The following is a 14018-nucleotide window of genomic DNA, read 5'->3' on the forward strand; positions in this document are numbered from 1 at the left end:
AGGAGGCTTATGTAAAGTCTCAAAGCTAAAGATCAAAGTGAATAATGATGTAATATACCAAGTGCATTCACTAAAAAAACAGGAAAATAGGCTTGAGTCTCTCGAACTTGCTTTCTCTTACCTGTGAAATGGGCCGCTACTGAACCACAAACTCACTTAAGGTCGTGTAATTCAGCGGTATGATTTTCTAGCTAGTATTTATGAAGTGCTTTGTGCGAGAGAAACAAATACAAAACGCTGGATAAACAGAACGAACGGTGTTCGGGGAGGAAAAAAAAAAAAAAAAAGTTAAAAATCGTGCCTTCTGTTCTCATTTAAAGAGCAAAATCTCGCCGTTCTTGGCTCCTTTAAGGGAGGACGCTGCCCTCACCAGCCGCCCTCAGGGGGCTGAGGATAGCAGGTCCTGAGGCGGGGAATGGGGTCAGACATCCCCTCAGGGGAGCTCTGCCGTGGGGGTTTCAAGGGGACAGACCGCCCCTCGAAGCCCCTTAAAACCCCTCACGACCCCTCAGAGCCCCTCAAAACCCCTCAGAGGCCCTCACGACGCCTCAGAGACCCTCACTGTCCCCTCAGAGACCCTCACTGTCCCCTCAGAGCCCCTCATTGTCCCCTCAATACCCCTCACAGCCCCCTCAATACCCCTCACCATCCCTCAGAAACCCTCATAGCCCCTCAAAAAACCCTCACAGATCCTGAAAACCCCTCACAGCCCCCCAAAACCCTTCATAGCCCCCACCTCCCCTCAGAGACCCCACCCCGCCCGCCCCGCCCCAGCCCAACCCCCGCAGCACGGAGGGGCGGGACAGACCAGAAGGGGCGGGGCTCTCGGACGCGCAGCCACCAATCCTTAGCCGCGGCGCCCCCCTAACTGACAGCCCAAGCCAGCCAATAGCAACCGGCGCCCCCATAGGCGGGGCGGAACACGAGGGGGCGGAACCGGTACCGCCCGTTGGGAGGAGCGGGGGCGGAGCAACGGTCCACGAGGGGGCGTGGCTTAACGGATTATGGGCGAGGATAAAGGGGCGTGGCCTCGGCGGGGGTATTTAAACCTGGCGCGGCGGGGCTCGCCCGCTCAGTCGGCGCAGCGCGGTGGCAGGTGTGGGTCTGGGCGCTGCGCCAGCAGCCTCCGTTATTATTATTTTTTTATTTTAAATTAATTAATTCCCCCCGATTTTTCTCCTTGGGGGCCAGCGCGCTTTGAACTGCTTCCTCCCCCCCAGCCCTAGCAGTGCGTCTCCATTAAAGGGATTTGTCCGTGCCCGGAGCAGGACCGGGGGAGGGGGGCTCGGCGCCCCTTCCCTCCCCGCTCTCGGCCGGGGGCTCGCGGCGCTGCCCTCTGGATGCGTCCCCGCAGCCCCTGGCGGGAGGCGGCCGGGGTTGGGAAGCGCTGCCTCCGAGGATTTACCGCCGCCCGGGACGCAGCCCCGCACCGCCGCCTCCTCCTCTTCTTCCTCCTCCTTCCCCGCTGGGGCTCCGGCTCCCCGTGCCTTCGGCATGGACGAGAAGTACCTGCCCGAGCTGATGGCCGAGAAGGACTCCCTGGACCCGTCCTTCACGCACGCCCTGCGCCTGGTCAACCAAGGTGAGGGGCGGCGGGGGGGGCGGCCCCTGCCGCGCTGCTCGAACTTTCCGCCGGGGTTCCCCACTTATCCGTGTCGCCTCCCTCGCTGCCAGAGCTCCCGAGGGGGGGGTTTGGGGACCCCCCCCTTTCAGCCCTCCTTGGGGTCTGTGGGGCTGGGGGGTCACGGTGGTGATCCCCCAAAGATGGGGGTGCTCGGCCGGACCCGCTCCGTCTCCCTGAGCGGCTGTAAATCCGGCACCGATATCCCCAATTCTCAGCTTTCCTTCAGAGATAGATTTCAGGCCACCAGAGACGGTCACTGGTTGATTTATCCCAAGCCGAGTTGCATAGGACGGCTTTGGGGTTTAGGAGCTTCTGTTTGTGTTAGAAGTTGGCTTCCCTGTTAAATGCCCCAAATGCTTTCCTAGTTTATCTTGCCTGGGGTGTTTCTGCATAATAAATAGTTTACAGTTCATAGATGCGTGATCCTTTTTCAAAAGGACACTATAATCTATATCTTTGCCCATGAGCTTATGGCTCTAAGTATTGGCTGTACCTTAATACTTCAGTTATTTCATTGATTTTTTGAAAACATTCTCTGTTTCAATTATATACCTCCAGATAATCAAACAAAATGCGTTTTTGGTCATGTAGCTCCAGATAATCAGATGTGATTTTGTGTCCTCTGCATCTGGCATGTCACATAAGCTGTAAAGTGCTGGTTCTTTGTTTCAGTAAAGTCCCATGTGACTTACACTCTAATGCCTCATGTAAATTTGGAAATGGGTAATTAGCAGGTGACTTTCAAGTGCAGCTCTGTAGATAGACACTTAATAGAGTGCTTGGGATGGTCAAGTGAAATATGTTATGTTAGATCAGCATATAACCTAAGCAAAATCAAATGATTTTTGCTTCAACTGAAGTGATTGCAGAGCTGTACTCCAGTACTTCACATCACAGGAACAAGTCTCAATCAATGCTGCTTTTAATGCATTGACATACTTTTTGATGTGTAATGGACTGCAAATGCCAATCTCTAAATCTGATGGGGGATCAACTGTTGTGTGAAATACTGTGGAGTTACAGGTAGCTGTCAGTTTCAGCTGTGGAATGCATATGCCATGTGATTTGTAGCTGTGTGCCCTTGGGCTGTTGGTATTTTGCATGTTTTTCCTGATTCTGAATTTGGAAATGTGCCACTGATAGTGGGAGAAAGGGGATTGGATTAACAAACAGATGTTTGTTTGCTATAAGTGCTAAGCTTGATGGCTAAGAATTTAAGGCTGCAAATTACTGAAGTTACTTTCAGTTAGTAATAGTGGATTTTTTAACATGTACAGATTGTAAATCGTAATTACTAAGAAGTTACAGAAGTATGTATATTATTTCAAACAGTGTTTATGGAAGTATATAATGGAAGTATATGATTCTACAACTATTACTAGAGTCATGACTCTGTGGGACACTGAGCTTTTGCAATTCCCACTGAAATTAAATCAAAGGGCAGGAACTCCGCTTGCTTTTTGTTTAATATCTGGTATCTGCATGCATACTTCCAGTACCAAAAATTGGTGTTCCCTGGGAAAAATTTAGATGACATCGATCCAACCTCTATTCTAGTCTTTATTTTTTTTGCTTAGTTAAGACAGTATTGTCTTAAACTGGAAGCATTTTGCCTGTCAAGTAAAATTATTAAACAGGACAGTATCAAACAGTTGTAGTTTAAGATTTCTGTAACTTCTATGAAATCCTCCTAGGCAGATGTACAGTCAAAGAATCAAAGGTAAATTGTCTGTGTAATAGAAGGAGGAGATGCATGAATAAGAAGATGCTTTACAGCCCCCATTGTCTTCACAAAACTTTATCAGTGTCTGGTTCATTCGTCTCAATTGTTATTTGCAGGTAAATTAATGCAATTAGTAGGAAAGTATATGTAATTTTAGTTTGCATTTTGTATGTCAGGTTCAGTGAGTTCTATGACAGTTTAATAAGGCAAATGAAATGGTTTGTCTATTTTCTAAAACCTAGCTTGTGTAGCTCTTCAGCTTAGAGTGAAGCATGCTTCAGTGCCTTCTCCTAGTTGTAGGAGATCTTACCAAAGGCTTTAAGTGCTTAAAATAACTGGCTTAATTATGTAATGGTGTTTCTGATGTCTTAATACCATTGTTTACTGCCTGCATTTACTTTAACTGAAATACTGTAGATAAGCCAACTTTCTGGAGAAACGTTGGATTGATTTGTATGAATTGTGTGGTTGAACCAGCAAATCCTTCTGAGGTGCTGAAGCAGCTGAAGTATGTGCTCTTAGACAAAAGAGCAACATCACTAAAATTTCTACTCTACCCATGTTGGAATTTGGCTTCTAGGGAGAAGTGGTCCTGTGTATAGAGTTCCAAAAATTTGTTAATTATAGCTTTTGCACAAGTGGACACATTTGCATATTATACTTACAATTACAAATTATAATTTGGATACATACAAATTGCATAATTGTAAATGATACAGGAAAAATAGAGCTTGACATGCTTTCTAGTTTCAAGGTAGTCATCTGAAAAAGAGCAATGATGAGATGACTAGGATGCTGCAAGAGTATTCTTTATGGACAGTATTGTTAATCTCTTCGGGAATTGAGGTAACTGTTTCCTTTCCCTAATAAGACCTTTCAGCATCTTCAAAGCTTTAAAATCAAAGATAAGTATCCTTCATTGCCCTGGTATAGTACTGATTTTTCTTGCTCAAAACTGTTCAAGCATTTGGAGACTTGCCTTTTTGGGATGCAGTCCATTGCTGAAATTGTTTTAAAGAATCAATGACATATTTAATGTTTAAATTTTAGAGCAGTAGTAATCTTATGAAGGAGACTAGACTGTATCCTTTCCTGCTTCAAATGAGGTTTACTTGTATACTTGAACAGTAAGTCCCTTTAAAAAGGACTTATTTTTATCTGTACATGATTAAGCATGTTACAGGTCAGAAGCAGACTTCTTCTGCATGTGCAATAATATGCAATAAGATGTCCATGCTAATAGGATTAATCTGCAGCTGGTACCAGACAGTGGGTGCTGGAATGTTATGTCCAGTTACTGTCTTAAAGGTTCTGTAGATGCAGAATCTTGACAAGGATAAAGTTCTCTGAATTAGCAAAAATATAGTAATGTGTATTTTTCCAATTCATAACTGTCAGGTACTCTGCTTTACATAAAAATTTTCTGTATGTAGAAGTGATACTTCTGAGATCAAACCAACTCTTTATCACTGCGAGGCACTGAGCAGCTTTTCAATGTTTTTGATAGCTATTGACATTCTGGATTGCATGTGAATGTTGGTAAGTGCTCAAGTGTAATATAGATTGTAATAACTTAGTTCACAAGTGATGATATAAAATGCAGAAAGATTGGTAAGAAGAGTTACTTTATTGTCATCATTCTCTTTTAGACCTGTGCGTGGTATTGACAAGTATTTTGTGAATGTTGAGTAAAGGATGTGAGATCATATGATAGAAGTTCACTGTGAAAACATGTCAATACCAGGCATGTTTTGTGATGGAAGACATGAGAGCTGATGTCTGGCACTTGCTTTGTATGATGGTAAATGTGTAGGTGAAAGAAACTCTAAGGTTAGGGCAGCTGAAATTTCTACATTAGGAGGTAGAGTCCCAGTATATAACCTGAAAGATGGGTTTTACTTCTATATAGACTGGCCTTGTATAATTCTTCTGATCTCATTTTAGTTATTTTGAGACTGAAGGTAGTGCTTCAGTCACCAAGGCTACCCTTAAACTCTCCTCAAGAACAAGACATAGAGGAATAACAAGCCCTCTGATCAGTAGATGGCTGTATGTGCTAGCTGTATGATGTTGGGTCCCTTTGCTGAGCCATGTGACCAGTTCTGATTAGTACAGGTTTGCTGGAATTTGTGCTCAAAACTTCAAAAGTAGGAGTTTGGTAAACAAACATCTCCTAAAACAGTACCTCCTTAAATGTCAAGGAAGGACTGTAAAAAGTATTGTTCCATTGTGGAAAATAGAAACCTGATTTTTTAAGCAGACAAGATAGCATTGTAAAAATAAAGTAAGGATGTAATAAAGGTTCCATAGATATTAACTTTGAATCAATCCCTTTAGGGATATGAAGGTTGCCAGGTGCTTACTAAGGATTTTCTTTAAGTTTTCATAAATAGAATTCTAATTTTCACAAATCTAAAAGGTGTATTTGATTGCATGTATTGAAATAACATACATAGCTTGTGATATAACTCTGTTAGTGAATAATCTTGCTTTAAGGGCAAATGTGGGGTGGGACAGACATGCATGGTGCCTCCAGTTCCCAGTCCCTCATGGAGTTACACATCCACTACTGCTGTACAACCTCACATTTGCATTCACTTCTCACTGCATTCTCACACATGAGCGAAGAAATAACTCATTTGAGGTGTCCTGCTCTTGGAGGCTGGCAAAATGCTTTTTGAAGGTTGTAAGCATTTTGTAAAGCAAATGAAAAGCTGGAGGGATTTTAAATGTTTCAAGTAGCTTTAAGAGTTAATTCTGTAATACACCCTTCAGACTGAAAGATTTCTTCAAAGTCCCTTTAAGTTGTCATTCCTGGAGGTTAACTAGAAAGCAAAAACTGCTGTTATCTTCTCGTAATCAGACTTCAAAACCCTGCAAGCTTTCATAGACTACTGTTATTTTGCAGGCATAATGCACTGAGAAATTTGTGACAGTAATATGAATGGATGTAGCTTGATGGCAGCCCAGTAAAACCAGACAGGGCTGACCTAGGTTGTTTTGTTAATATAGCTTGAAAAAAGAATTTGAAGCAATCATTGGGGTGGTTGTCCCTCATGTCTTGGTCAGGCCATATATTCTATGCTCTGTAACACCTCATAAGCTGACACTTGTAGCTGCCTCACTGCTTTACTCTAGTGAAATGGCATGGGGAAAGTAAGTCATAGAGCTTGTGAACAATTAGATTCTTAGTCTCTTAAAAGTCTGGAGAAATGGTTTATCAGGCATTCAAGTCATGTTAACAGGGAAGCTGCAAAATGCAGCTTAAGATAATCATGCATACTTCACCCTGGGCTCATCTGCTCTGAAGCATGACTCTAGCCTGCAGCTGCTCACCGATGATCACACTGAGCCCAAAGCTGACTTCTAATTCACTTGCACACTTACTTTGGCAGTCAATGAGAGAGATCAAATTTAAAGGTTTCAAATTTAAGCTGACATGGTTTGTCACTTTCAATCCTTTTCGACACCAGCCATGCAAATTAAAACTCTAACCTTCTGAACACTTATTTACTGGCGAAATTGCAAAGTCACAGCACTGAATGGCTTCTCCTCTGGCCCATGGCTTGCTTGACTCTACTTGTGTGCTCTTAGAATTTATGCATGTGATGTCTCTGCCTCCTGAATTACCTCCATCTGACTTGAACTTGAAGTGTAATTGAGAAATAAGGTAGTGCTTTGATTTAAGAGTTGGTTATTGGGGTTCAGAGTTGAGCAACCTCTGTAAAGGGTTTGATGTGGTACTGCATGCCTTTTTAATTAATATTAAGCAGTTCCAGTAAAAAGCATGTTTAAATGGATTAACTGGTACCTGACATAACTAATAGGTTCTGGTAAATTGACTGTTATCTGAGCTCTACAGGAGTCTTGCAGGCTTAATGTTTGTTATTAATAGTGATAGAGAATGATAAAGGACAAGTACACTGGGTAAGTGGCATATCTTGATAAAGTAGGGGCTGTTGATCTGCTTGACCGGCATAGGCTTGGGGAAGAGTGGCTGGAAAGCTGCCCAGCAGAAAATGACCTAGGGGTGCTGGCCAACAGACAGCTGGCTGAACATGAGCCAGCAGTGTGCCCAGGTGGCCAAGAAGGCCTACGGCATCCTGAGTTGTTTGGGCATGTGCAGAGAATAGAAATGAAGCTGGTGAAGAGACTAGAAAACAAGAGATGCTGATGTGGCACTAAAGGATGTGATTTAATGATGGGACTTGGTGGGTCAGGTTTATGGGTGGACTTGATGATCATGAAGATCTTTTCAAACCTAGATGATCCTATGATCTGCAGAGATAGGGACCTGAAAAGTAAGAAGGAAAGTCTCCAAGTGCATCACTAGGTAGAAAATCCATATGGCCCTGTAACTAAGGTCATATGGACTAAAATGTCAGTCTTATGACATTCTAGGTACAGAATTTTGAACATCTTTATCTTCAAGAATATCATGGAAAGCTCTGCAAAATGCTTTGTAAGCTTGATAAAAGGTCTGTAGGCTGCTTGTTAGCCTGATTCATTTGTGAAAGTGATCATTAACCTGTGGCTTGAGTGCATAACTACCTCCACAGAGGTAAATAAAGGTTCTTAAGAGGTCCTTTGAAGTTACTGTGCAATATGTAGCAAAGAGTGCAAGTGGAAAGTAAAGCACAATACTAAAACTTTGGATGATTAGCTGTTAAATCAAGTATAGGAAATACAAGACTTTTCTCTTGACATATTTGATTCAAAGTGAGGTGTGCGCTGTTCCCTCGGGTCCTGTCAGTATCCCCAGAGAGCAGAGAGCTCAGTGCTTGCCCCTCCACTCCCCTCATGAGGGAGCTGCAGGCCGCCATGAGGCCTCCCCTCAGCCTGGGTTGAACAAACCAAGGGACCTCAACCACTTCTCATATGACTTACCCTCCAGACCCTTCAACCTTGTAGCCCTCCTTTATCACTCTCTAACAATCTTATCCTATGCATCATAGTGGTAGGCTAGATATTTATAACAAAGATGAAGCTGAAGAGTAACAACTAGAGGTTGGAAGGAAAATACTTTAAGCTGAGGAAGTGGTTGTGCCAGCAGAGGTTTAGATTGGGTATCAAGGAGAATTTCTTTCCAGAAGGGGTGGTTAGATGCTGGAACATACTGCATAGTCTAGTGGTTGCCATCCCTAGAAGTATTTAAGGAATGTGTAGATCTTGTGCTTAGGGACATAGTCTAGTAGTGGACTTGGCAGTTAGTGGATGGCTGGGCTCGATGATCTTATGGGTCTTGTCCAAACTAAATTCTGACTTCTGTGCCTTAAGCTGAGCTGTCTCAGCAGTTGAGCAGTGCCTGTTTTGTTCTCCTTGCCTGTTTTGTTCTTCTTGCCTATTTTAAAACATTCCTTTGCTAGAACTCATCTTTCTCATATTTATTTACTGTTCTTATGGCATGTGTTGTCTTTTAATTGTTTTACCTTATTGTCATGGTAAGATTCATAGGAAACTGAAAAGTTAAATTTCTGTCCTTCCTATTCTCCATTTCCAGTTGCTGTTTTGCTGGCTGCCTTCCATTTCTTATTTGATATGTTTATCAGACTTGGCTTCAGCTATCAGCTCAGCAGAAACGAAGTTGCAAGGCAGCAGCAAACAAACGTCAGTTCAATGCTTGTAGTTGGTAATCTTTAATTTTTGGCCTATCTAGGTGTTCTTTTGTAGGTTTTCAGGAAGGATTCCTTGACAAAATATTTGGAAACCTAAATCAGGAATAATTTCAGTAAACCTATTGCTCTTGCACTTAACAATTTCCCCTTTAGAAGTTTGGCTGTGCTGATCTTAGTGTAATATAGTGACAATGAAAAATCTGAAGTTGCAAATCCTTTGAGGATTTACTATTTTCCTTCAACTTTATTAATCCACTTGGAGTGTACAATAGGAATAACCAGTAAGGGAAGGTGCCTTTTCATGGATAAAACAGAATCTAGTGAAAATTGCTGCTGTTGCTCTGACACTGAAGATCCTGCTGCATTCATTGGATGCTCGGAAAGTAAATGCATTTGTAGTCTCAACTGTCTCTGATCATCCAGGCGCAGTAACAGTATTCCTGAAGGAAAGTTCTTTTGAAAGCAGGAAGTTTTTAGATTTCTTCAGCTGTATTTTCTGCTTTTTTTGGGGGGTAGTAGTGGTGCTTCTGAAATGTACAGATACCAAAGAACTGCTCTTAACACAGGAATTCTTCCTTTACAGTATATTCTTGTGTTAACTGATAATGGACAAAACTTTTCCTTACTGGTTCCTTTTGATCTGTATCCCCCTAGGAGGTGGCCAGCCAGAGTGTGCAGTAAAGCAATGATCTCTGGTCAGCAGCTCAGTTTCCATTCTCTGAGCTCCTCAACTGTCAGGTACTGAGGATCTATGATTTTTATTTCTTAGCAGAAGAAAGAAAAGCAATGATGTACCCTCCTATGTGCAGACCTGAATGATACAGCTTGGAGTAAATTGGTGTGAAAAGTTGCCCTTTTATCTTTCACCCTTCTACAAACTTAAGTGATATATTTCAATTTTGCAGCAGTGAAAAACTGAGGTTCATCATAATGTCTGTTTAGTTCTTTCATATTTTTTTGCTGTGCTTAAGTATAGCCCACACAACCAAATTTGGCCCAAAACACTTTTCCCTCCTAGAACTGCCTTCAAATGGTTTGAGCAAATTTCTTACCATATTTGCATAGTTACAAAAGTTCTGAAGCCCAGAGTGCTTTTCACTGTACTAATTACCTGACTGCTTCCAGCCTGCTTTGGTTTTAGGAGCAACATCTGATTTCTGTGGAGAAGGGCACATCACAGCTGACTTTTCCTGTGCCTTACAGGGGCTCCCCAAAACTTTTGTGGTAGGTGTTGGGGTTTCCTAAAACAAAACAGTTTATGAATCATTTGACCTTCTTGCTTAGATCCTGGTTGTTTGGAAGAGAACTTGCATCACTTCCAGTTTGAAGATCCATAGTAACTAGGTTGTGGTGATGTTTCTGGCTCTAGTTAAACTTCCTAGAGCTATTCTAATAATAGTCTGGACAAAGACTGTGGGGTGAAATGTGGTCCTGAAGACTAAAAAGGACTAGTGTGACCCAATTTATCTGGTCTAACAAATTGTTCTTAAAGATTCTTTTCACTTACTATATACACTTGACCTTTTTATTACACCATGCATTCATGGTCTGGAGGAATACGATTTTTTTTCTGGCCAACTGTATAAAAGCATGTAACAGGGTTTAACAGCGTTAAAGCTTACTGTATCTGTTCTTTAAGTTCTCACAGGTACCTGTTAAGGTCATATGAAGCAAGCTTCAGCAATGACAAGAGTATACTAAAATACTTGAGGGAAGGGATGTATTTCTGAGACTTCTTTCAGCCTTATTTTCTTGTGAATTTGGATATCAGGTAATTATGAAGTATTAATTGGAGCAGAATGAGCAGAAGTGTCCCACAATGGGATTTTCTGTCAGATTCCTACAGAGGATCTTAGTGATTTTTGAAATTAAGACAACTTCTGGATACTATCCTTCTGTCAAACACTGCTGTGATAGTGGTAGGTCACTAAGTACTAGAGTCATCATGTGGTTTTTACTTGTAGGTTTTTCTGAAGGGCTTTTCAGACATTTTTCTGAAATACAGCCTGTATCTTCAGCATGACAGCAGTGCTGTAGCTCTCATACTGACAATGTGTCAGCAGGGGGAGCCGGCATTCAGCCTAACGAGCATCTGCTGCTGTGTTGAAACAGAACTGTTGGGAAATGATGTTGCTCCCTTTTGAAGAAAGCTGGTAGCTGCTTCTGTGGGAGCTGTACCTGGCTGCTGTATGTATTCAGTGTTCATTAGGCATAGGGACTTTGTAGCCAAGCATTGTCTGCTTCTTGAAATGCAGGTCCCTCCTGCTGAAAATGATATACTGTAAAATGTAATATTAAATGATTCTCTAAGCTTCAGTCTTAACATGTGAATATGAAAAGTTGAAGGCTTAAAGGCTTCAACTGGTAACTGACCTGTTTGAAAACAGTATTTGCATCTGACTGTTTTGCCATCCCAGAGGTTTTCCTTTTTACTGCTTGTTGCTTAATCAGAAGCTTAGGCTTGTGTGTGCTGTAATTGTAGTAGAGCTGCCTTTGGGCTCAGGGTTTCCAAATGCAATTAAGATGTAGATGGAAACAAATAGATTTGGCCTGTACTGTTCTCCTGATGCATTCCTTAACTAGTGAGACCCAGGATGGTTTGGTAAGTGTTGAGTTTTAAAAGTAACACTTCACTAAGCCTTTAAACTGTAAGCTCTTAGAATATAGCAATTATCACTGATTAAATGGAGAACGCAGGGCAACTATCATATTCATAAGTCACTTATTCATAGATGCACTTAAGAAATTTATGCACCTCCTGAAATAATAGGCCTTGTTTGGAACACTAAGTAATAGCTCACATAGATTAATACAAGGTTAATTAAAAATGCTGATATGTATTTCATTATCGCATAAGTGGCAAAGAGATGGTTGAGGTCAGCTCTGTGAAGAACTCTAGACAAATTATCACTTTGAAATTAATGCTTCAGATAGAAGGAAAAAGATACAATGTGATCTCAAGTAAATTTCTTCAATGGGTAAGCTCAACATTGTTAATGTAATCTATTTTCTGTCTTTAAGTAGCTAGTAGCTCCTCAAGGCATTGATTCCTTTTGTCTATGTGTTCATGGCAATGGCCAGAGTTTTCAGTGGCTGTTTGCGTAGGCTAGAAGGCTCCCTGTTATACTGGCTTGCATGAAGATGCTGAGAAGTTAGCTGCTCTCTATGCTAAGACAGAACCCGCCCAGTATCTGAGCTGGTTTTTGTACTGGTTAAATTAATGGAAAAGTTGGAGTCGGACAGTTGCCTTTCCTGCTTGGATGCAGTGGGAAATAGAACTTTGCTTCAATCTGTACAGTACTTCCAGAATCCCTTGCTTAATTAGATATTATTGTATTAGTGATATCTGGCTGTAGCTCAAACTTGTAGTTTGCGGTGAGTAAATTTTTCAGAAGTAGCATTTATTATTCATAAGTCCTTGCAAATGGTGCTAATCATGTAGATAAGGCTTGTCAGCATTTGTGTGAGGCACTTTGGGCTCCTCATTTGGAAATTTTTGGTGCTGTTATCAAAGATTTGAAGCTTTTGTATAGTCACCTGAAGGAGAATAGCTGAGAGGAGAACAAACCTAGTCCCTCTTCCATTCAGGTTTGGCACTTGAAAACATGGCTGTAGATAACTTGTCAGTAATGGATGTCAAGCTGTGTTGTAATAAAACAAATGCTAGAGAAAGGGTTATTTTCCCTTCATTTTATTGATGACTAATTAGCTATTTGAGCTGTATAAATTAGTCAATCAGCTGTTGGTAATAACCCTTTTCCCCTCTCACCTTATAGCATTTCATCCTCATGACAGCCATCCTGACATGGGAGAAACTTGTGTGCAACTAATTGAAATACTAACGGAATAGTGAATGTGATTTCAAGCTAGGGCATGAAATGAAGAAATAAGAGCAGATGGCCCCTTCAGAAAAATAGATTAAAGAGAATGGATGCTTCTGGCCAGCTACATAGTTAATCCCTTGCTTCCTGTCAAGAGGTACTGCCAATAGATGGTTATTATGCAAGGGGTAAAATGGAAGCTATATGAATTTAATGGAAAAGAAAAATGCTTTTCCTATCTCAGCTCTTTCAGATAATTTAGTGTTCATATTTTTGAGAGCTGTAGTAAATTGGAATAATAACCTATTAAATAATGTGTATTGCTTCAGAAGTGAATGCTATCAAAAGAGCAGCCCTGAGAATGGAGTTTTGTTCATGTACTGTAGAGATTGCGTAATGTCTCTGATATTTTCTTGCTCTGAAACACTGACCATTAGGTCTTTATACCCCCAGTTGGGGATTTAGAAATGTTTATGGCTATTTCTGCTGATGGCTTGATGAGAAGTTAAACTTTTCCCTGGTTAAATGTTCTTTCCAGTTTTAGTATTAATGGACAGTCAGATCCTGTTCAGTTCACTTAAGCACTTTTATTTCTTGGGTTTATATTAAATAGTATGTTTTTAGTTACTGTTTTTAACTAAATCAGTTATCTTTGCACTTGCTCAATGAATCAAGATACGGAAGTGATGTGAAACATTAATTTGTATATCAATACCTACAAGAACAATTCTTCATGAATGCATTTGTAGAATGAAGTGTGATTGATTGTTTTGGTCTTTAGTTCTCAAACATTTTCTGAATGTTTTGCTTCCCATGCATGATACAACAATCTGCCATATTGAGTGTTTACTGTTTCCTTTCAGCTACCATTCATCCTCTGGCTTCCCAGACCCTGCATTTCTTGGGCAGCTACACTTTTCAAATGCAGCCCCTTTTTCCACTCACATCTAGATAATACTTTGATTCTATGTTTTTAGAAATAGAAGCACCAAACTTCCCATTTGGAAACATCTTAAATGAAACTGAACCAAGAGTAATGATGCCTCAGGTTCTTGGTGTTGGTGCTTTTCATAATGTTGGCAGGAAGAAATGGACCAGGAACTTGACTATATGGGTTTATGAAGGCAGGGTAGGCATCTGGTCAGTTGAAGCTTCTGCATTTTCCCAGCATTACTCACTAGATATCTCAAACCAGTGTAATCAGTTTAGCTTTGATCTCTCTCACCTTCAGTGTG

The 14018-nt window shown here is 41.3% G+C and overlaps 1 protein-coding gene across 3 annotated transcripts in view; it reads left to right on the forward strand.

The window, feature by feature from the left end:
* Positions 1 to 1085: 1085 nt before the first annotated feature.
* KHDRBS3 (KH RNA binding domain containing, signal transduction associated 3) overlaps positions 1086 to 14018 on the forward strand; it is a 92809-nt gene continuing 79876 nt past the window's right edge. For all 3 annotated transcript variants that reach the window (XR_014690607.1, XM_084512102.1, XM_084512103.1), the window contains exon 1: positions 1086 to 1582. Coding sequence is in view for 2 of the 3 variants with exons in the window: in XM_084512102.1 (XP_084368228.1) it covers positions 1495 to 1582 (88 nt within the window). In the remaining variant the exon portion in view is untranslated. The remainder of the gene's footprint in view (positions 1583 to 14018) is intronic.

This window comes from Aythya ferina (assembly GCF_964211825.1).
Source record: "Aythya ferina genome assembly, chromosome: 2".
Lineage (NCBI taxonomy): Eukaryota > Metazoa > Chordata > Aves > Anseriformes > Anatidae > Aythya > Aythya ferina.